This window comes from Cydia amplana, chromosome 4, assembly GCF_948474715.1.
Source record: "Cydia amplana chromosome 4, ilCydAmpl1.1, whole genome shotgun sequence".
Classification (NCBI taxonomy): domain Eukaryota; kingdom Metazoa; phylum Arthropoda; class Insecta; order Lepidoptera; family Tortricidae; genus Cydia; species Cydia amplana.
The window spans coordinates 21,558,171-21,583,255 of record NC_086072.1 but is presented as its reverse complement, the minus strand read 5'-3'; the positions used below and the strand labels follow the sequence as shown (position 1 = coordinate 21,583,255).

At 37.2% G+C, this 25,085-nt stretch overlaps 2 protein-coding genes across 4 annotated transcripts in view; one reads left to right on the top strand and one right to left on the bottom strand.

The window, feature by feature from the left end:
• The window catches only part of LOC134647393 (proline-rich protein PRCC), a 432,482-nt gene that overhangs the window by 199,958 nt on the left and 207,439 nt on the right, over positions 1–25,085 (bottom strand). The gene's annotated exons all lie outside the window — the stretch shown is intronic.
• The window catches only part of LOC134647386 (rho GTPase-activating protein conundrum), a 122,135-nt gene that overhangs the window by 96,716 nt on the left and 334 nt on the right, over positions 1–25,085 (top strand). For both annotated transcript variants that reach the window (XM_063501733.1, XM_063501734.1), the window contains 9 exons: positions 4,379–4,617; positions 12,265–12,386; positions 13,184–13,353; positions 14,191–14,296; positions 15,554–15,659; positions 16,404–16,563; positions 17,044–17,210; positions 17,930–18,110; positions 23,477–23,660. In XM_063501733.1, coding sequence (XP_063357803.1) covers positions 4,379–4,617; positions 12,265–12,386; positions 13,184–13,353; positions 14,191–14,296; positions 15,554–15,659; positions 16,404–16,563; positions 17,044–17,210; positions 17,930–18,110; positions 23,477–23,660 — 1,435 coding nt within the window. The remainder of the gene's footprint in view (positions 1–4,378; positions 4,618–12,264; positions 12,387–13,183; positions 13,354–14,190; positions 14,297–15,553; positions 15,660–16,403; positions 16,564–17,043; positions 17,211–17,929; positions 18,111–23,476; positions 23,661–25,085) is intronic.

Genomic DNA, 25,085 nt, shown 5'->3' with positions numbered 1-25,085 from the left:
CCGTTACCCATTTTAGGTACAGACTTGATTGTAAAGATACCATCAGCAGACTCAATTAGTGAAATAAATCTCTTGAGAAAAATGCTCGTAGGACCAAAAAGAGACGGCTGATTCAGAGCAGACGAGCTATATATAGACAACGGCGCGTCCTGTTTAGTCATGGGCTGGTTAAATTAAACTGGTGGTTATGTGGGGGGATAACAAAGGAGAAATGATCTGATGTTAGTCATATGTATTATTGGAGATATATCTAAAGATAAAAATAAAAGACATATGATCACAACAAAATGTACCTAATAAGAACATAGAAGAGTCGCCATCAGATATATAGAAGCGGACAAGGTGCTCACAAATATCTGAACACCTCTATTGTCAAGGCGTTGGAGTGCATACATGTCCGTATATTTTGAGCACTTACTTGAACTTATATCCGGTGGGATATAGGTATTAGGTACAGTCGCCATCAGATATATCGGAGCGGTCAAGGCGCTCACAAATATCTGAACACGCCTCTATTGTCAAGTCGTTAGAGTGCATGTTCAGATATTGTGAACACCTAGGACTCTCCGATATATTTGATGGCGACTGTACCATCAGCCGTAAAAATACATGGCGAATTTATCAATGAATTGATTCATAATTTCTCCATGCAATCTCGCAGTTCACTGTACTAATATAAAATCTAAAAATTATATGATTTAGATAATCCGTTCGGCCGTTCCAAAATTAAAAAAAAAACTAAATGAAGTTCCGTGGTTTCTATAATATGTACAGTCCCCATCAGATATACCGGAGCGGACGAGGTGTTCAAAAATATCTGAACACGCACTCTAACGCCTTGACTATAGAGGCGTGTTCAGATATTTGTGAGCGCCTCAGCCGCTCCGATATATCTGATAGCAACTGTACAGTATCTGGAGGTTAAGGTGTCTATTCAATAAGGTAACCCGCGTGCCAATAGTTAAACCAATGGAACAATAATGCAAATATTTGGCTGAATATCCGAATCACACGTTTGGGACTTACCTCGTGCTAATTTATGGCCGTTTTGTTTTCCGGTAGGGTTGCTATAAAGCTATTATCTCCGGAAATCCGGACTACCATTCCTTATAATCCTATTTGTTAAAAACAAAAAGCTCTACAGGTAGGCAAGATTCTGCTCGTAGTAAAAATTCATTCATTCACTTTGAAGGAGAAAACAAGTCGTACCCATAAGATTTCGAATATACCTACCCCTTTTCTTTTGTTAAATATGAAATATATTTTCTTACAAAGGACCCTTTTTTAATTGCTCTTGAGTGTGTATAAATCATACTATCTATGTCTTACACTAGTACTAGCACCCAAAAGAAAAGGAGGAGTATAGTTTTCTTTGTTCTTATTTACTGACAAATTGGTTTGACCAACTATATCTACATTTATTTACGTTTATAATATTCTGAATACTGTTAAATATAATTTCATTAAAATATTAATGCTTCTAGAGGAGACCAAGATAAATCTGCAACGATTTTGATATCATGCGCAGTGTTATTTCAAACGTCAAACTTCTATGAAATTATGACGTATAAAATAACACTTGCACTGCGTGTATCACAATCGTTGCAGACTGGTCTATCTATCTTGGTCTAACTCTAAAATAAGTAGGTACTACGAGGAACTCAAAAGTAAATATTTAAAACATCATTAAGTATGTAAGTAATAAGTATACAAAATTATACGCGGAAACCATAATAGTCTCGTTTCTTATGTGTATTATAATAGTTTCCAGAAACGGATGACCAAACATCATGAAACGATTATACCGTGAATTATGGAGGTCCTACTGTGAACGTCGAAAATAGACACTTTGTTATCTGCCTCTCTATCGCACTCACGTATTTGAGCAATAGAGAGATATATAAATAAGGTTTTTTGTTTCAACTTTGACGATAGGCGTTCTGATTCATCTCAGATTGTTACTGCGATTCAGCATTCGTTTTGCGACGTACAAAAACAAGGATCTTGACCTTTTTATGTACAGTCAAGTGAATTACCATGATTATTATTATGATTACTTAATAATTTTGTAATCGCTTCTTAAAACTCCTGTTTTATATTTTTTGCTGTACTCATTTCCGTGTTACAGTGCCGTATTTATGATTAATTTCATGAAAACGAGATAATTCTCATTTTCCTGTAGCTTTTATAATTGTTTAGATATATGTCAGGTAAATGGCGCGCTGGTGGCCTAACGGTAAGAGCGTGCGACTTGCAATCCGGAGGTCGCGCGTTCAAACCCCGGCTCGTACCAATGAGTTTTTCGGAACGTATATGTACGAAATATCATTTGATATTTACCAGTCGCTTTTCGGTGAAGGAAAACATCGTGAGGAAACCGGACTTATCCCAATAAGGGCCTAGGTTACCCTCTGGGTTGGAAGGTCAGATGGCAGTCGCTTTCGTAAAAATTAGTGCCCACGCCAATTCCTGAGATTAGTTGCCAAGCGGACCCCAGGCTCCCATGAAAATGCCGGGACAACGCGAGGAAGATGAGATGATATGTAGGTAAATGCACCAGAAGTTTTCGTACTTATTCAAAAAGATATATTATACATGGTACTTCGATTCCATATTGGTGAGCTATTGCAATATATTATTATTAGAGCACCAACATATCTACTTCTATTTTTATTTTGCCATCTTCAATAACTAAATATGAAAGTTTAATCATATTATTATCATACTGTCTAATGTCAGAAATGTATGCTTAATGTCTCATATTATTGAATACAATGATTCTTTGTCTCATCTTCATATCCATGTTGAGATTATAAACTTCATATGGGAGGCACTGTACACGTGCGTGGGTGACTGGGTGTATCGTCCCAAAACTGATCAGATACAGTTATAACGGCTTGTTGCTGGTTAACTTGCATTAAATATTTGATGTTCAATCATCAGTAAAGATAATTTAATGTTTATTACAATCGGGATAAGGTTCAAAGTGTAAACACTTTTGACGTTGAATAATAACAAAAATTTTTGGACATTTATGGTTCTTGTTACCAATGCATAAGGTCCAAAATACTTTGCGGACAATCGTTTGGGCCGTTAAAACAAAATGATCGGGATGGAGTTGGTCATGCTAAGGTTTGTGGCGCCGAATTTGGTGTTGATCACTTCTATAACCTTTTAACCTTAATGACACATGCGTTATGATTGTTCATGGTTGCGATTACCGTAGAGTCGACAAAGTGTGGAAATGTCTTCATTTTTATAAGAGCAGGCCGGCATTATTTAATGTAATGATTATTATGTATATCTATTCAAGTTATACTTAGTCTAACTTTTGTACGTAAATAATTACTTATGATAGTTATGATGATGATGTACTTAATAAAACGTTAAACGTAACAAAACTTACTTACATCATACGTCTTATGCATGAATAATCATAATTACTTTGTGATCTATGACAGCTAATCGTGTTTACTATTCTGTTCTGTTGTTTAGCACGTTTCATTCAACTGGGATTTCCAATATGTTTAATTTTAATTAGCCTTTGTTCACATTTGAAACAAAACATCGATATTTTTTTACCCATGTTCCCATGCGTCTTACTTAGACAGACAGAAAAAAAAAACACGGAAAATAGTGTACATACAAAAAGTTATATCTGCCAATTGATTCGCGAAGGACAGAATGATTACGTTTTTGTTAGACTACTGTTCCGTGGGCCTTTCGGCTTTATAATGGCAAAATCACCTGAGATTATGTATGCTCAATTAAATGTTTTAAATACATACTTACAAGTTGATTGCTTTAGAATTAATCACTTTTTATGTCCATTACGCACTTATATACGCAGCGCACTTACGTCCAGTTATGATTATGGTGTTTATACCATATTGGTTTTGTCGGTAAAAGTTTCGCTCTGTTTAAACCCATGTTTGTGCTGTTTTATTTTAATGACAGATAATATTAATTAATTATAGCTAACTTAATAAAATAAAGGATATCTACACCTCACCCGAGAAGATATTGGCATAAGAAACTTAGCAGGACTTAAAAAAAACTCTGTTTGTAATTGAGAGTAATATTCGTAGGTTATAATAATGAAATATTGATTTTATTACTTAACTAAGTAGGTAACACAGCATTACAGCTTAGTAAAACCAAGGCAAGGCACAGTGAAACTACAAATGACAAATTTGTGACTCAAATAGAGTCGAACCAAGCAACTTATTGGCATTGGCAATGACGATCCATCATTAATGTCATATTCCTATGAAAATATGACGTTAATTAGGTTTTAACAAGAGATTTTTCGACCTGACCAGTCTTTTCACCATCTAAGATGAATCAAACTAACGACCTAAATTTCCTTTGTCAACAGAAGGCGAGCTCGAAACAGAATGGCTGCAAGCCGCCGGCCTCGGTTCCCTGGCCGCGCCGTTCCAGGCCGGCCTCGAAGTCACCGAAGCCCAGCTGGGTGAGGCCGTGAGGCCGCTGCCCAGAGAACAAGCTGCTGCGGTTAGGAGACGAGTCCGAAGGCTGAATAGGACTGTGCGGCGGCGGCGCGCGGCCTCGAGGGCGAGGAAACCTGATATTAGGGATGTCTTCAGGGATTTGGAGGTGAGTCTTACGCTCTTACATATTGTAGAAAGTAGAGGAATGTACCTACCTAACTGTAAGAGATATATGTAACCTTTGGCATTACTTGTATGCTCCACCGATTTGGAATTTAACTTGACGCATTCAGCAAAGCGTTAACATTTAGAATATTCAAGAACAACTTTACACCTCTCTCCAACTTTCTCAATACCTTCCATCGACACCTGCACTGCACTTGTTTTCGTGCGTAATAAAGACATTATCTATCTCTTTCAATCACGCTGTGTTAAAAAGAGATGTTTCCTTCACCATCCTACGTTCTGATATGTTCATCGACCGGCTCTAAAACTTTTCCAAGTTACTGACCGCACCCGTCATACAAAAACTATAAGTAATTATCTATGGACCGGTTACCAAGGTCAAAAACATATTATAATTACATAGGAATGCCCCCCAAGTCAAATAGGAGCAGACCGAGCGGTGGTCGGAGCCGGTTCCCAACTTTCTTTCACAAAAAGTGACAGACAGGCCTGACTCACGCCTGTCATTCAGCCATCTTGAAAATTGAACTCGATATTCTTTTTTTTTCGATTTGGAGGCAACGTGCATGATTACTCAGTCAGCGATAGATTAAAATAGTTTAATCATATCGTCAACATTACAATTTAAGAAATTGCCTGATCCCAATGTCGGTGTAGCATAGAGAAAGATAATCTTACAGTCTACCATTAAATTAAAACAATTTTTCATTTTTATGCTGGTATTCATTACCCCTAGTCTGGCCAGCCACTCCATAGGCAATTATTTTATTTATTCGTCTTCCATTAGTCTTTGATATTGTTAGTTTTGGCTGGAACTGAAAATCAAATAAGATTATTTAGATATTTTAAACTAAGCGGGTTTTTCCTATCAGATATAAAGAATAGATTTAACCGACGAAAGCAAGTTAATGTCCTCAGTTAACAGTTAATGTTGTCAGCCCTGATCTATAGCCCAAATTCAAAGTAAAAGAGAACGATTAATTTGAGAACTGTCAGCTGTGAATTCTAACGGAATTTAACGCTCAATTTTTTAAAACAGATAAATGATGCGTTCGTGTGTTAATGTTAAATAACATTAAAGTTTAGAATTCACCGTAAACATAAATATCTACAGACAAGTTTGGCTAAAAGTTTATTTTATATGAATATTATATTACATTACCTACTTGTTAAATAGTTTGAAAACGACTTTCCTATCATGTATAACGTGTAACGGGCATAAATTGTAACTTGTTTGGAATAATTTGATACATTTATTTGTATGGCTAACGCAATATTATTATTGCATAACCGTTAGGGAAATTTGCTGTAGGTATTTTTATTTATAATGATATTATTTGAGCAGGTGGTATAATTAAAGTGAGTGATTAAATCATTATTCTTGTTTCTAATTACTTACCTTCGGTAGGCTTTTGATTCTTATAGAGCACCACCGAATTGCTAAAGAATATTACAAATTTAAAAGTGGAATAATTACTGTCTTGGGTAAGACTTGAACTCACGGTGATCAGTTGTTTTTGTTCAAGGTCTTGTCTCACCCAAGACAGTAATTTTTCCACTTTTAAAGGGTCTAGCCGCAATCCTATAATGAAACTGCCCCTGGCTGAAGTGTATACCTTTCTTAGGTGCGTTTATTTGTCTTATTATAAGATATCGTTTTACCAAATTTCAAGGCTAGAATCCCCTTGGTTTGGCTAAAAAAATTTTTTATTTAAATCGTTTTTATTTTTTTGTAGCTAAACTAGTGGTTCGATTGTTTTGAAATTTGGATGCTAATTGCATCTAATATTAGTATATTTCAAAAAAAAAATCAAGGTTGTAATTCGTTTATAAAGGCTTAAAAACATATTTTTAATATTTTTAACTTTTTTTTTAATACTTGTGAGATAGCGACAACCTCAATTTTTTGTTATTTAATGCAGAATACACTATTGCATAAAATATATTTTTTGTAAAAAAATCCATTTGGAGCAGCAAGGTAAAAATGTCTTACTAATGCATACAGGCCGTCCTTCTTACGTACTTTAGGGTGGTTCACGTTTGTATGGGAAAAATTCAAACTCTAGCTAGAAGAAGCGGCACCCCCTTATTTGGTTACACTTATTATGCTGATAAAGTACACCAAGTTTTATAACTTTATCTCAACTACAAGGGGGTGCTCAACCACTTTTTTTTCAAAATTTTCAACGTTGTTGAAATCCAAAAATAAATAAATAATTTTTTTTTTTGGATTTATATATAAGTAGTTGTTTTCACATTATTTATAAATGTGATTTATAAGTTATTAAATAAAAAAATATATTTCTTTTTTAAGATTTTTTCAGGTGAATTAAAAAAAAACTTGAAATATTATGAAAAATTTAAATAAATATTTTTTTTTATTTAATAACTTATATATCACATTTACAAATAATGTGAAGATTTTTAGCCAAACCAAGGGGATTCTAGCCTTGAAATTTGGTAAAACGATATCTTATAATAAGACAAATAAACGCACCTAAGAAAGGTATACACTTTAGCCAGGGGCAGTTTCACTATAGGATTGCGGCTAGACCCTTTATTCTAAGCTTAATACCATCGTTCGCAGACGTTTCTGCTTGTTCAAAGTTAAAGAATATTACTTTTGTTTAACTTTTGGAAATTCTAGAATTACCTACGTCCTAATGATATTTCATGCCTGTCTTCAAAAATCCTAAAAAGTCAAAAGAGCGTTCCTAGCATAGTGTTACTCGGGTGCAATATAGAATACTGCTGTTTCATTAAAAATTGTTCTTAAAAAGAGGTGGTTATTAACTATTAAAGTAATAGTCAATATCAGCCACCTTTATTCAATACCTATAATAATCCGTAATAGGTGTAATAATGTTTACAGATCCTATTTAATATACAAACATTCGGTTCCGCTCGGCCGGCCGGCTAAAGTGCAGCAAATTGCAGTGTTTTGGAGTTCCGCGGCCGTAATGGAAGCTTCCTTTGGATTCTGTAACCCAGGAAGCGTTACTCATTGTTTATGAGTTTAATGAGTGAGTCAACTACCCTTTCACACACTTGACAGTTCATTTGCAAAGTTCAGCATAGTTCACTTAAAAGTTATTAAAAAAGAAAATCATTTATTTCCAGGCAACAGTGGCTTACAGACTAACATAAGTACGTACAATGAAAAACCTTGACAGGGCCACAAAATTAGAATTTACTGGTTCAGAATCAAAAAGTGACCATGATTAATAATGCTCACAGTCATTACACCGCCACCCATTAGTTAAACACGTAGGTATTGCAAAATCCATTAACCACAATTCCAATAGAATAATTAATAAAATTTAGTAAGAACGCATTAAAATAGTTTCAAAACAAGCCATCTATTAATGCTCAGTAAGGGACACGAATTAAGGCCACCTGATAACTAACATGGACGGTCATTAGATAAAATAACTATTAACTTTCAAGGGATTCTTTCAAACGTAACTTATTGTAGTCAAACGTCACACGCGTAACGGACGCGTTCAAAAAAAGCAAATAAATACAGATATACCATCGTTTTTATAAAGGACAACAGATAATAAAAAAATACAGATAACAAAAAGTAGCGAAAATGCGTGTGGATTACGCAAAACGGTTTGAATTATTAGAACGGACGTACTAAATTTTCGCGCCAACAGAAATTAACGCGTCCGGTAAAAACCAACTGAAGCTGCTCATAATACAGGCGGTCGATTAAGTGTGCAGTTGTTTTTGTTGTTTGTGCGAGAGTTTGTTTGTTATCATGATTTGTGATACAGTGAGGTTGAAACTTTGCGAGAAAATGGAAACTTGCAAGGGGTTGGCGCTGCTGAAAACCTATTTAGAGGCCTTGGTAATATTTTAAACGGACATTTTTGTCTATGATTTCTGTTTGTTATAGTCTGGCTAGCCAGCTTTGTCAGTACGAAAAAGCAACGATAATTAGGAGCGAAGAATTGATTTCCCATACACACTTTGCATTCCATTTTTCTAGTGACAAGGTTGGCTTGAAAAAAAAAACAAGTTTTGTTGGCTAAGAATTATTAAATTTATCTAGATTGGCTAGGATGTTTTCAATCCTGCACATTTAATTATGTTTCTTGCATTAAAACAGGATGATAAAATAATAATCATTATTTCAACAATTTTCTTTGATTATATTAGATTGAAAAGATCGAACATGGACTATGATCCACTGTGGACTTATGATCCACTGTACCCCACTCTCTCTCTCATTTCAAAGTGTGATCTTATTTTAAAATTCGAAAGCCGCTCCTTGGCTGAATAGATTTGTAAACAATATCTGAAGCCATCACGATCGGGAAGTTAATGAGCCAGGTGATGTCGAAACAGGACATGGGTAATAGGATTTGGAGCAACAACCGGAACGATGGAGATAAGATTACGGGCCCAATTCATTGATATAGTATAAGTCAGTGGCCCAATTAGATAGTTTGTGTTATGTAAACATAGTTATCTATGTACATAAGGTTTTGAAACCGATGAAGTATTGACTTGACTCCTTCGACCATCAATTGTAAGAAATTTGGAAACCGATTAATTCGAACCACCGTCTTTAACCGCGATAGTCAAAGACGCCGGTTCGAATCTAGCTTCCGTCACTGGGCTTAGTCACTTTTTCTTTAGTAGAGTCTGTGCGGAAAGAGAAGAGGCTTTGAATGTATGGACTGCCTTCCATTCCACGACTCATCTCTTTCCGCACAAACTCTATGTGACATAATTATTACTTTCTAATTATAAAAATGTTTCGTATTGATCAGTTGTTAGTTTAAAAAAAATTACATGCATAACGCTATTTTAGTAAAATTTTTAAAAATACATAATTACCTGCTTGCAAATGGCATAGAACCTTACTACCATTTTTAAGTTTTTTAGTTAAAAACAGCCCTAAATTAAATTTTCGTGTACCTAAGTTCTCGCTAAGTCATAGGTAGGTAAATTTTATTTTTAACCTAAGTCCTAAGTGTAAATGCTAACGGAATTTATACGTTAATTAAATAATTTTATAGGAGGTATAATATAATCAAATCATAGCTCACCTAACAATTACAACATCTCAAGAGATCTCGAATCATAAACCTTGATTAGCTGAACAGCAAACGGCCCTTACAGGAAACTACATCGTTACCGATTTCTAGTTTCGTGCTCAATGTCGAACCAGTGCTGATTGCGATGAAAATCGTATTCGAATTAACGTAAAATCGTTACATTTGAGCCTAACTTGTTTAGAAATACCAGGGTTTTTGATGGGTTGTAATGATGTTGCCTTAAATCAAGATTATATGATTATTTTCATAAAATGTTTTAATTTGTTTCCTAATAGCTGCTCATAATACAGTCGGTCGATTAAGTGTGCAGTTATTTTTGTTGTTTGTGCATGCATTGTTTTTGTTGTCTTTTTATTTTAAATTCCTGATGTTGCGAATGATTAAAAATATTATAATTTACCTGTCCACACATAAATTTAATTCTAGGGAAGTACCTACAATTTTAGTTGCACTAAACTTTCAAAAAATTAAACTTATTGTGGATTTATCAAAAAACTGCAAGAGACATCCCTGATCCCTATACGTTTGCAAATTCCTATAAAAAACGTCTACTGACACACCCACAAACTTATATTTACCGTCAGAAAACACACAAACAAGAATTCTTTCCAACAAATGACTCGCTATCCATCGAAGATCATCTATTCCTCGGCGCATAAACAAAGTTGTGAAGAACAGGTTACTTGCTCCTACTGACAGACATATATACCGGTTCTGATCGCCGGATAGGACGGTATTTAAATGCTGGTCTTCCGTGTTACGCCTTGCGGTATTTTATAGTAGCGGATAAACAAGGATCACGTACAGTCAGCTGCAGAGAAAAGGTACCACCCCTGCATAGAAGTTTGTATGCAGGGGTTGTGCCCTTTCTCTGCAGCTGACTGTACTATTAATGCAATATTATGGATTTTTTGTCGCTTAATTCAAAACTCTAAAAGTACTGTACGGATTCATGCGGTTTTCACTTATCAATAGAGTGATTCTTGAAGAAGGTATAAGTGTATAATTTGTTAAGCTTTTCAGTAACCCGCGCAAAGCCGGGGAGGTTCGCTATAGTAAGTGTAAAGAACGATATAAAGTCAACAAACTATTAACAGTTCTACTGTTATCATCATGCATCAGTCAAGCGCTGAAGGAACCTATAAACTAATCTAATTTCCTTCGGACGGCCAAACAGACTTCCTTTCCTATGGCAATCACATCAACGCCCTTATAAGGACCACGGCGGAAGAGGGCGATCGATAAAAATGCCTTAATGGCCTTATACGGAGCTAGAGCTGTGCAACTAATATGGGCCGCGGGGTTCTAACTGTTTTTATACTAAGTAATTAGTTTAAACGGGGGAAATGTAAAATGACGATGGAATTGTTGAAAAGATTTAAGAAGTGCAACATGTAAAAAGGATACAATCTTAGCGGAAAATATTCCCGGGTTTCTTTTGATTTTGATCCAATTTACGTTACTAATACACTTTTACTACATTATCATGGTTTTGCTACAGTTCGTTTATAAGCATTAGAAAAAAGGTAAATAATATTGACGTGTCTTTTTTTGAAAAATTAGTCACGGCAAATACCTATGTAACAATTATGAATCATATACGATTATTTACATTCTTTTGCTTTCATAAGTAATAGTTACTGATTTTTTAAAAGCGTTTTTCAATTAAAAGACACGTCAAGATCGCTTATCTTCTTTCTAATGCTAAAAAAACGAACTATAGGCCAGGTCGCCGATTCCATCATAATCACTTCGTACGTTTTTTAAAAAATTTGGAACAAAAATTAAATATTTTATAAGGCCTACTGTCCAAACACTTTTATGTCTTTCACAAAGAAAGCGCAATATGATAGTATTATTATTAGGTATCAGCTATTAAAAACACGACTATTGTATGTTTTTACCCGTTAACCATCAGCTTCAACCCAAGACTTGCTAATTTGCTATTACCACAGATAAGGTACCCTTTTAAGACCACAAACTAATGGAAACACCGCATTTAGAAAGCTTCAGCTTTTAATGACTCCCGACTCAAGAAGTCGTAAGTATGTCATTACGTAACTCGTATGAAGTTAAGGTTTTTTGTCTTACGGAGGAGGATGATTGTTGAGAAACGCTGATATTACGAGCTATTGTCACATGTGCTTATGTAATTATTTGGACGCCTAATAGGTAGAAAGTGTTTTCTTGTTTTAAGTAGGTATAAGCTTCGCGGGTAAGTGATGCGTCGATTGAGGTTTTTCCGCAGTTTTCTCATAGCCTGATACAGTTGTGTTTAGTTTAAGTTGGTTTGTCTAGAAGTTATATGTGAATACATTTTTTTCTTTTCGATGTACGATTGTCATCTGGCTAAGGCCTGCATAATATGTCATCGATCAACTATAACTTATTAGTAAATAGGTATGCCGAGTTTCTTACAGAACTGTCTCTCTTTCCATCTCTCTCTCTCCCTCTCTGCAGAGTTTTAAATTCAGACTTTCGTAGATTTAGGTCCGTCTGAGCTAATTTTGCACTATTGCTTTAAAGTTCCATAAACATTAACTTGTTAATTGTTCCAGAACTCGAGTGGCAGCGAGCCGAGGTCTCGAAGCGCGACGCCCGACTCCTTGGACTCCATGCCCAGTGGGGGTTCCGGAAGCCCCCCAGTAGAATGGGCCGACCACACGCCTCCAGATTTTGTGTAAGTACTGTGGAGCCAGTATGTTCCTGGTCTCAAAGAGGTCCCAAAGCGCAACTCCCTGGATTCTTTACCCAGTGAGAATTGGCCGACCACACGCCCGTAGATTTTGGGACTAGCAGGAACTATCCGGATTAGACTAATTTGTTTAGGTACATCCTGCCAAGGCAAGAAGTCATAGTCATATTAAGGGAATACGTATACAGACGCTGCGACGTATTATCAAAAATAGTTGCCGATTCCGAGTGTCCACTAAACTCCACTACTTGAGTTCTTCAAGCTTATATTTAAATTCGGATTAGATATAATCGGCTGAACGTCACCGCAGATAAAATATCAATTCACTACAATATGACTATATTCAAGACGCTCATTAGCATATTCCGGAAAACCATCAAATATCATTGTGGATAAACACCTCTCGGAAGCGTGCTAACGTTGTGCAAGTGACAGGAAAGCCATACTTGCAATTATACTCGTGTGGCGGATATCCCGGCGCCATTTTTCTTTCGCACTTGAGAAGTGCACCGGAAAATTGTAGGTTCAATCGATTCCGCTGATTGTGCCATGAGTCTATTACAATTTTTTTCCATGGTGGAATTGCAGACTCTGTAATTCCGCAAAACATTGTCTAGCAAACGGTTCTTAAGCGGTGGTCCCTGGAAGTGGTGAACAACCTTCTCTTGTTTTATTCTCTCTTCTCTTTTATATACACCTCAAGTTTGTTTCACAAGTAATAAGAAATCCTTAATAATTACAAACATCAAATGACTGAAATATAATAGGAAACCTTCTTACAGCGACAGTTTCCCCCCGACCGGCACACACTCTCCCCTGGCTCGCACGCCGTCCGCACCAGCGGCGCCGCGACGGGCGCGTCTCTCTCCACCTGCCTTGGAACCTCCGCTACCCATGCACGAGCTGTTCAAGCCGAATGATCTGCATTGGGCTGACATAGCTACTAATACTGGTAAGTGATAGTGTTACCACTGAAAGACTAGCTTTTAAATCCTTTAAATCTCTGGTTAACGCCTTTCGATATGCACCATTGTTGTCTTTCGACAACATTTATATAGTCCGTATAGATTTGGAGCTGGCCCCGAACGGCTAATCCTTTAAATGTCTATTGTGTTAAGTTTTTACTTACACGTGCACGTGCGGTTTTCCGCACGTACCGCTACCTGCATAAGACAAAGGATAAGCCGTTCGGGGCCAGCTTCAATTCTACGGACTATACCTATTACCTATCGGAACGACAAGATTTCTATCGAACATGACACTAACGCAGCGTTGGTGTTATCCATCAGTGATTGATTAATGCGAACCAAACAATAAGTTATTTTGTCACAGAAATTTAAGAGACAACATACATTTTATTAAATTATACAACGGGACTTAATCGCGTATCTAAGTTTTAAGATTTACCTCCCACGTTTCGAGGACGGCGTTGTCCCCATGGTCTCGGAGAAGACTGGCTTAAGTTGACATCAGCATCGTCTAACCGAGCGAGTTTTTCGAACTACCCGCACTTGGTCTTTTTTATCCGCTTGAACGTACATACATACATTTTGTCACTAAACTTCGTTAGTAGAGGCTCCAAAAATAGAACACCGGTTTATAAAAAATTCCACATGGCCGTTAAAAATAGACTTGCAGACTACGAGTATACCAGGATTATCCTCTGTCTTTTACCTATAGTTCTCGCGCGAGAACATTCCCCATAGTAGACGGAGAACGTTCTCGAGAACGGCACAACTACACCTGTCAATAGGAAAACTGCTTGTTGAATAATAATTTCCTTTTCCAGAGGGCATCGAACTCCTAGGCTACCAAAGATACGGGACTGTCCAGGGTCCAAGAATAGGCAAGGAGCGAATCAACGGATCGATACTGAAGGACAACGACCCTTTCGTGTAAGTATTACGTGACATTTTGACATTTGCATTCAGCGTGTCAGCCAGAGATGAACGTAATTACAAGTTGCACTAGCGACTACCTACTTAGCATGTAAGTGCAATCACATTCAACATTAAACAAACAAACTACAAACTCAACTTTACTATTTATGCGTCAACATAATGTGTTCGAAGAGATAATAGTACGGACGTGGTAATGATTGAAAACTGCCATTTCAAAGGACATATAATTTGATATGAACCTTCAGCTGTTTTCACAAATAAAATCTGAGCCCTAATAGTGGAGATCTAACTGCGAATGGTAAAAGTGCTGATGAGCATTCGCACGAACTGAAGTAACTACTTACCTACTCCCGTTTGTCGAACATTTCGCCGAATCTGCTTAAAACGCGAATGCTCGATGTTCTGCTCATATCGAGTGACACGAAACTCTTACAAACTCTCTAATAACTTTTTCTAAAACCATTGGAAATATCTCAACTTTTCCTCTTAAAATCGTTAAGTTTAATATCCCCTCTATGGCAAGAGACCTAATCGTTGTGCTCCAGTTTTTTAACGACTTGATCTCAATGCTAAAGTGCTAATGTCTCCATTGTGGCCACTGGTGTCATGGACTGAATTGTTTTAGCCAAGTTTTAGCACTTAGTTTTACAGGCGATGCTCCGGGCACAGTTTTATGGTGATTTCTAGGTGTGATTGTTTCTAGAAAGCTAAATACGCCTATAATCTTTATGAGATAAGAATATAGAAAGAAAGCCGCGGCAGGGTATGTTCAACAGCCGGGGCGTTTGCGGAAGGAATTTTCACTGAAATTTCTAATCCATATACTACTTACTTAATATTATAAATGCGAAAGTGTGTTTGTCTGTCTGTTACCTCTTCAACGCTTAAACCGCTGAAACAATTTAGTTGAAATATATTTGGCATAGAGATAATTTGAGTCCCGGGGAAAGACATAGGATAGTTTTTATGTCGGAAATCATCCCTGAAGAGAGTGCAAAGGGGGTGGAATTCAAAGAGTTAATGAATTGCCTAATAATTGAAATAAGCAATGCGCAACTTGAATGATTGCTATTAGCATTATCCAGGCGCTATAGGTACTAACTTTAGCTGCCGTCACTAATTCCACGCAGGCGTAGTTGCGGGCAAAAGCTAGTATCACTATATTGTGACTCTGTCCCCTGTCTAGATTGTACCTATAGTTGTATGAGTTGATATTATATGTAGGATTAATTTTGATAATTTCTGTTGCAGCAAGCACACTGTCGTGTCGCGGGCAAAAAGCGCGGCGTCCGTGCAGCAACCACTCAGCTTCGAACACAAGTTTAACCTGGACCGGCAGATGATGGACCATGAGGAGGTGAGCATATATCTAGATAACGCTGTTTACCGAAGAGAGGTCTGGCCTAGCTGTTTAATAGGCCTGGACGTGGACGCAGTCCAATACGTTGGACGCACCGCTCTTGACTCCACAGTTCACATGGCTCTCCACATTGTCAAAGACAGAAATAGACGGAGAAAAATCATAAGGGAGAAAGTGATGCAAAAGAGAGGTCACGACCCTCAATATTGAGGAATACGACGCAAGGAGGAGGACTTACAAAGAAAATAGTAGACACCTCGGCGGTCAGTAAATAGGAAAGCATCAGACCACATATTTGTTGACCTCAGCTTTGCCTAGCTAGACCGACAATTAAATGTGATCTAAGACATGTCTTCTTACTTTATGCCCTACGTATATAATATACTAAAAATTTGAGCCTATATACGTCCCACTGCTGGGCACAGGCCTCCTCTCATGCGCGAGAGGGCATGGGCTATTGTCCCCAAGGTAGTCCAATGCGGATTGGGGACTTCACATACACCTTTTTTAATTTATTCGCAGATGTATGCAGGTTTCCTCACGATGTTTTCCTTCACCGAAAAGCTAGTGGTAAATATCCAAGGATATTTCGTACATAAGTTGCGAAAAACTCATTGGTACGAGTCAGGATTTGAACCCGCGACCTCCGGATTGAGTCGGACGTCATATCCACTCGACCACCACCGCATATAATACACTATTTATGTACAAAAGTTTAAAGGATGTCCTTATGTGTTTTAGGAATGGCCTGAGGACGGTAGCGTGGTGGACGTGGAAAGCATCGGCGAGCCGCAACTGAAGCGTCTGCCGCAACTCCTGCTGCTGGAGCTGACGGCGCTCTTCGACAAATACTCGCTGCCCTTCCAGAAGAGGAAACCGTCTAAGAAGAAGAGGAAAGAAGGTAGGGGGAATTTGGCTGCCAGGTTTTTCAGAATACTTACTCGTAATCATGCAATGGTTGCTTGGCTTACTTTTATGCTAACAATCTACAATCCGTGATTAATTATACCATTAATTAATAAGGAAATTATCGTTGAAGAATAAAGATTTGATAAGCAATGGCCTTTTCTGGGACTCCAATGTAGATTTAATAGTTAATAGGTAAATCTGCATGATGATACCTAAAATACAGTGGGTTTTGAAACATTTATTCAGAAGACAACTACTTATTTGATGAATCAATTTACGCCTTAAATGTTGTTACAACTGATTGTCTTAATTTTTCGATCAATGTAAAGCTTCAAGGCTTCAAGTATAACAATTAAATTTGAAATATCAAAGCTACGGTTATCTCAATAGACTGCTGTCACACAGAATTGATAAGTCCATCATTCAGACGGCTCTGTTAATAATAAACAATAATCTTGTCATTTCATTCCAGAAGGCTCAGTATTCGGAGTCTCCCTCGAAACTTTACTCCGCAAGGACATGCTGCTATGGGAGGAAACTTGGAGCTCTGTACCCGGAGTCCTGCGGGCGTTAGCCGGGACACTGGCCAAGCGGGCGACAGATGAGGGGCTGCTGAGAGTAGCTGGGAATAAGCACAAGGTGGGTGACGTTCCAGAGGACTCAGTATTCAGTCTTCCTTGAAACTACTCCGCCAGGACATGCTATGCTGGGGGAGGAAACCTCGAGTTCTGCGAAGTTCTGCGCGCGATAGCCGGCGCGCTGGCCAAACGAGCAATAGATGAGTTCACTTCTTAGAATCAGAATCAGATCATTTATTTGCTTTTCACATATAAATACATGCAAATATAGTTATAAAATATACTCTAAGGTACTTACATGCTAAAATTGCTTATTCTGAGGTTATATGTGTAAGGATATGCGTAAAATTATTATGTACATATATGTGTCTTACGCACCCGCTACCCACTTTCTCACTTACAACTCGATCAATTTCACGGCTCGCAACGATCATAGTATAATACCTTCATCATCATCGTCATAACTTAAGACCTGTGCTCTTGTCGGTGGAGTATACTTAATCGCCAATCATTTCTTTTTCGTGGCAGTCTTTTAATTTCTTCATACGACGCATTAACTTACGCATTTCTTTTCCGATTAGTGAAATTACGGGATATATCAGACACTTTAGATAGGTAGTTGTGATCCATCTTCCCGGTTAAAGATTTTTATGGTATCTATAAGATTTCAAATGGTTTCCTTGGCCACCATGGGCATACATAGGTATGTAGATTTCTCTTGTGAGGATCTGCGGGTTTTGCAACTTAATTCAATGATTTTTAAATTCTATTTGTCCACAGATCGAAGCGCTCTGCCAACTGATAGAGCGTTCCTGGTACACGGAGCACCGAGGCGCAGTAGAGGCGGCCTTAGCTGGAGCGAGCAGCCACGACCTGGCGGCAGTCTTCAAGCGGCTGCTGCGGGCGTTGCCGCAGCCGCCGCTCACGCAGGAGCTGATGAGGCTCTTCTACCACACGTATGGTAAGTTAACCGTTTAATTGAATTGAAATAACCTTTATCCTTGACGCATACATTTTTGTTACATTTTCTTCACTATGCAAGTTATGCATTTAATTATTTATGTTTTTACTCCTTTTCTGTTCCTTCTTCTTTGAATGAATGAATGAACGTTTATTCACAAGAACATATGGTACAGTACAGTGGATGTTATGAATTTACAATGTTGGCCCTTTGTCACTTTTGTCAGGCAGTCTTTGACATATAGGCCTCTTCCAGTCGGCGCCATTGCTCGCGGTTTTTTGAGAGTCTTCTCCAGTCTTCAGGAAAGTCATCTTCCCGTCTTTTGTACGGTTTACATTTGGGTCTTTTCTTTCCTCTTGGGTACCATTCGGTGACATCTTTTGTCCATTTGTCCTTTTGTGAGCGCATCATGTGCCCTGTCCATTTGTGTGTCCATTTCCATTCGAGTGTTCGGATTCTGTGGAAACGTCTTCTATTGTGGTTATTTTCCTAATGTCTGTAAATTAACCATTACCGTATTGTTAAAGTTAAGCTCAGTTATAGTGTGTCAAAGGACTTCTTATTTCAGACAGGGAGAGTCATACTATCTTTGTTTTACACTAGTACTAGCACCCAAAAGGAAAGTATGACCTAAAGTCTATTTTTTTATTCGGTAGACTGAAATGACAGTTCTTAGTATGAACATAAAATGTCATTTCATACTATGAAATGTCATTTTAGTCTACCGAATAAAAAAATAGACTTTATAGTTTTTTTTGTTCCTATTATGTGTATAATTGCATGAATTCTATAGTGATTTAAATTGTATTTTTTTTCCTTATTTTCTCGTAATGCATGTTAATTATAAGATCTAATTATTTTTGAAAAGATGTGTCCCGCCGAGTTTGTTGCCGGTCCCATAATGGGATACCCTCCTCCAATTGAGGGGGGATTTAAATCTTCTCGGGGCAGAGGTGTAGGGTTGGAGCCGGCTAGCTTTATTTGACGTTCATAAGCGCATTGTAATTATGCCTACTTGAATAAACTATATTTTATCTTTATCTTTATCTTATCTATTTGGGTCGATCAACTTTTTCATGTCATGGAGAAAGATTTTTTTCAAAAAAATAATCCTTTTAAATATCTTTATTTTTTAAACATTTCGCGTACAAGAACAATAAAAGTTTTGTATGCGATTACGGGCCGCGCACAAAATTTATTATTTTGACAACTTTTGGTGTTAAATATGTTGTGCTGACTCAAAACGTGTCCCCTGGGTTACCCGGGATTTATTAAATAAAACTTCATTTAATCGAAATATTTATTCGTCTATTATATAAAAGAACATAAACTCTTTGCTTCTGTTAACTTAAAAATAAAGAGATCCTTTTTGGTTTTCCTTAAAATCAACTAATAGTGTCTCCTGAGTCACTTATGTCGTAAAATGTACGAAAAGTTTTTATATTACTCAAATACCGCAACCATGCATATTCTACCTATCTGAATAATAATGTTAATGTTACGAAATAATCAAAAAATTATAATTAAAAACATCTATTAATCACTCTCCTCCAGAAAAATGCAAAACATGCCTAAAATTTTTTGGGACATCGTAGTTTTCCCAGAGACAAATTTAGTTATCCAAGAGACATTTTTGGTTCCTCCAGAGACAGATTCAGTGACTCAAGAGACATTCTGTCATTCTGTTTTCACATTTTAACTTATCAGTAAGTCTAATCAGTCTAAAAACACGCAGAAATCAAAACAATTAAACAAAAATCAAAGTAAATGATTCTCAGCTATCGGTACAATCAACATCAAAAATATAGTGACAGCCAAAGTGGCTAAAGAAAAGCTCGCCTCATCCAAATTATTTCAAATACACAGTTTTTAAAAGGAATAAACAATAACATAAAGACTCAATTGTCTCAACAAGTATAATATTTCAACTACGTGTCGTTTTTCGAGCAACAAATTCAGTATCATTTGTTAGATGTATTTTTAAGTCTAATCAGTCTGAATCTCTTAATACAAACAGTCTTAAATAACTAATTATACTTTAATCAATCGAAAGAGATCAAGAAGTAGGTAATAATCAGGGGTCGGACAAAAAGTGCGGATGACGTCAAACCACTTATAGGATGATTTCAAATAGTATTTTTGATTTTCATAAACAATTATCACTTATCATTTATCAACCTCTTTATTAAACGATATCGCCACTTGAAATGAGTAAGTACGTTTTTGACTGACACATTGTCAATCAGATGAACAATAAATTGACTTCGTTATTGTTTAGCTATTGTATCTTCACGATTATATTTAGCTAAAATGTATATTTACTAATGTATAAGAAAACGCTCTAAAATGTCATCTGTACTCGAATATTGTGGCAATTTTCCGTTTTTGGAGGTACGTGACAAACACGTATACTGCTCTTGCTGTAATCAAGATATACCAACGAAGAAATTTATTTTATTCACTACATCACCCTACCACCTGTATTATTAATTCCATGGATTTATTTACGATTATTTTGTTACTTCATTAATACTACTTTGTTACTACATGTCACACGGAAGTTTAAATACAAACTCAAACATCATCCTGTGTGCAAGATTACGTCATTTTTACGTCATCGGCACTTTTTGTCCGACCCCTGGTAATAATCATCACTACATCATTTTTCTAAAATATCAATAGGAGCATTAAATTCAAAATATTGTTGGCGCGGTTTTATTTTTACAGTCGGTTCCGGAAGAATTTTCAAAATGTCGGTATAATCAATGCAAGACACATCTTTTGGATCCAATCGAAATATCTGGCACTTTTTTACATTTCTTAAAAATGTAACACTGATGTCCCCATCATCACCCAAATCATCAACCTTGCAGACATACCTGTAAAATTTTCCTTTGGTGGCATGCACATTTACAAGTAAAAAATCTCCACGGCGTACTGGTCGGTCTTCTTTATTTTGTTGCCCCCTTGTTGAAGTTGACGGTTGCTCTTCATCGTCATAAATGGCATCATAGAACGTAGAGCTACGAGGTCCGCATAAATCGGTTATATTTATATCTTCTAATGTTGATGCTGTGCTGTTTATTATCAGGCTTAATGGCAAATCATCATCAGATTCGGATTCAGGCCTATCCCCTTCTCTGACATGATCAATAGAGCAGTTAGAATCTCTAACATTTGCATTCTTGTTCGCGATTGGGTAATAGGTTTTAGGACTGAAACATTGACAAAAGCCTCTTTTGCAGAAACAACTGAGATTACGGTATTGTAGCTGACCCCGGACTGATGTAAAAATTTGATGGACGTGCAATGTGCCTTTGAGGGTAGTTATATTTGGCGACAGCTGTTGAGTCAAATTATCAATATCATTCGGTGAAATCAAATATAATTTAATTTTGCTTTTGTCCTTCAATGCATATTATAATTGCTCTGCGTCACTAATATCTTTTCCGGCAGCAACAATATTGTCCGCAGTCCGTTTCAAGCAGCCTCCTACACCATCCGCGGGACCTTTGCCATGTCCAGCTTCAAAAAAGGACCACGTCATTTTCGTAAAACCGTAATCAAAAGTTTTCGTTGAACTTAAGTAAAAATTTTGTTTCTGTCTATATTGACTAAATGGTCCGTCAGAGAAAAAGTGGATTGTTTCAATCTGTGGATGTTTCTGACGAATGTCCTTTAATATTGGGTGGAGATGAGTCCAGATCGCTGCAGGCTGGTGACATTGAGAAGAGGATATTGTGCAGTAGGACTTAACTTTATGTTTTGGCTCGTTATCAAACATATAAACAACAACCGTATGTAAGGACACTTGTTGTCGGGATCCACCGAAATGGTGCGCCTGTATTTCTTGGTGAAACTTACAATTATAATTTTCACTGAAATCGGCGACTAAAACCATCTCAGATTCTTTTAAATTGTCTATAGTCTGTTTTTCCGCCGCAGTTAATGGTGCCATTGTAGCTGTTAATAGAAAATAAGCAAGCTGATATACATGCAAGTAAAGTTATTACATACTAAACGCTAATAAAACACACCACAATATAAGTTTAACCACAACTGTTAAATTTTACATTTTGTAATTTACGTGGTTTATATTGATTATAAAGTAAAACAATTGGAAACAGTTCAGAGAAAGGAATTAAAACTATACGTATTTATTATTAGCGAAAAGTCGTATTCATAAAAAGTCTTACATTTTAACAAAAATTCTTTATTGACTATTTTCTCTGAACCGAGTCCTTTACTTTAAAAATAAACCTCATGATGATAAAACCTTAAAGCATTTTTAAATGTTACGATTTAACTTTAGAAGTGCACTTCAGCATATCAAGGAAGTATCGCAAAACGGGAAGACGGAAAAAAATAAATTAAGTTTTTAATCCACTTCCGCTCATAAGCAAAGAGACATAGTAATAATTTATTACTAATTTCGATTAAAAAGTTAATATATCCATGAAAAGAAGCAAATTTATCAAAACGTATTGATAAAGTCTCCTGAGTCACCATCACAGTCTCTTGGGTCACCAGAAAAGTGACCCGGGGGAACGGTGACCCAGAAGACAATTAAAGTCAAATCAATAATTTTAGTTATTATTCACACAAATATTTCAAAAAAGTATATTGTTAGACCATTTTAGACCTAAGTAGGATCTATTAAGCTTCAAAATAATATAAAAAGACAAAATTACTTACGAAATATCACAGTAAGTCAGCGGACCGACAATTAACACATCTTGTCTCACTTCGAACCACGGACGAAATGGCCGGCGAATAAGAAAGTAACCGTAATGGTGGACCTTGTCACGTGATACTTAGATCGGCTGCCTATTGGCTGGGCGATACAGTGTCATAACCTTGAGCCTTCGTTGCGTTTGTAATGTTTGGTAAGTTAGGGGACTTAAAAATTAATCATTGTTTCGGGACGTTAAAAGAACTTTTTTTTTTAAATAAATCTACGAATTCTAGCGAAATTTTAGCATCGAAATTTTAAATTAGATGTTAATACCTTTTTAATTAAGCGTTAATAGTGTATATGGTGGAGTACTTTTTTTACACTGTTAAGTAAAAACCGAAGCCGACATGCGATTGGGACATACTTTTTTTGTATGGGAGTCGAAAATTATCTCCTAGGTCACCAAAAAAAAACTATATTTAAAAAGAATTCTTTCAGTTTTTAAGTTCTAGTTTGAATGATTATTTGGTTAATTTACTATAATATACCAGATAAATTTAAAAACTATTACGATTTGTAAGATTTGAATTTTTATTTCGTTGGGACACGATATGACATAAAAAAGTTGATCGACCCATTTACTGACAAATTGGTTTGACCATCTATATTTAACAATTTTTTTCTATTCCAGCCCTAACGGGCCCGACGCAGGGCCGCGCCCTCAACCTGCTGGTGCTGCTGCTGCCCGCCGAGCAGCGCGCCACGCTGCGCTGTATCCTCACGCTCGCGCGCGACATCGTGGCGCACGCGCACACCAACAAGATGAGCGCGCACAACGTCGCCATGATCATTGCGCCGGCGCTCTTCCCGCCCAGGTAACATATGAGTATTTTTCTCAAAAATGGACGGCAAAGTCGACGTTGCCGGTTAAAAAATTGGTCGCGAAGTGCGTAGTTTATGGTCAGTCAAAAAATTAAAAAGTTAAAAACATTGCAGTCTCGATTTCGGGACTGCAATGTTGCATACTAATTCCATTATTTAACGAGTTCCAAACTTTTTAAAAGTTGAAATTACCATATCAAATGAAGGCATAGGTCCAATTAAACAGCCAAACAGATGATCAGCACTTATTATTATAATGTTGGTACCGCAACTATTTAGGTGTCTCAAATAGGTTGGCGTATATTCAGCAGAAAAATACACTTCTTTTTTTTTAAAGGCGGCAAAGCAAATATTTTCAATGGTTTTACTTTTTTCTGTGATAATTAGACCGTTGCTCGGGTAAATAATTTCTATTTCTTGCACCATTTTTGAGAAAAGCACTATATTGACTCGGCTGGAAGGCTACCTGCTGGCTTCGGATTCAATTAAACGGACTCCCAAGGTCGTCCGTTTAAAACGAATCCTCAGCCAGCAAGTAGCTACTTCCGAACCTCGACAATAATGTACTATTAACTGGATCGGGCATGAGGGGTGGGAGGAAATGACCGAGCGGGATAATCTTATGTATCTTTCAGTAGGACTAGCAGCGAAAGCGCTATTATTGTTTGTCCTTGTCAGTCTCACATTTTTTTTATTCCCCACTATAAATTAGTAAGGATTATGGTGGGCAGCAAATAAAATCGACCAATCATAGTGTCGCATTGCCTATGTTTTGACCCTCACGGATGCACGCGTATACCACATCTATTAGGATCCTACCATCTATGCCAGGTAAGTAGTGATTGTCACATTGGCGCTCCCTCCCTACATACAGGGAGCTGCAGGTGCCCGTCACACTATAATGTCGGGTCCAACCCGACTATTAACTAAGCACCTGCGGCACCCTTCACACTATTAGGTCCGGCGATTCAGATCTCCCACACTACGGCGCCCTTCACACTATAAGGTCGGGCGAAGCACGACATATAGCTCTCACACTAGACGCCTGCGGCACCCTTGAATTCAGTTCTGACACAGTTATGGCCTGTCCGACATACAGAACTGGGTCTTATTTTCATATTTTACTTTATTTCCAAATATTTTGGTACCTTTCGTTTGCAGACGTTTCCGCTTAACCCTTTGAACGTCACGCCCATTAAACATAACGCGCCATCGTAAATCTTATTGCAATGCATGAAGGTGCATATTACGTTGTACCCTGCGCGTCAGTTGCCGTCTTTGGAGGCATAAGACTTAATAAACTAACCGTATAATTGTTAACTTTGAATAAATGTCATATACTAAGAAAAAGTGACCAAGGCCTCCAGTGCCCCAGGCTGGAATCGAACCAGCGTCCTCTGCTATCGCGGCAGGTGCCT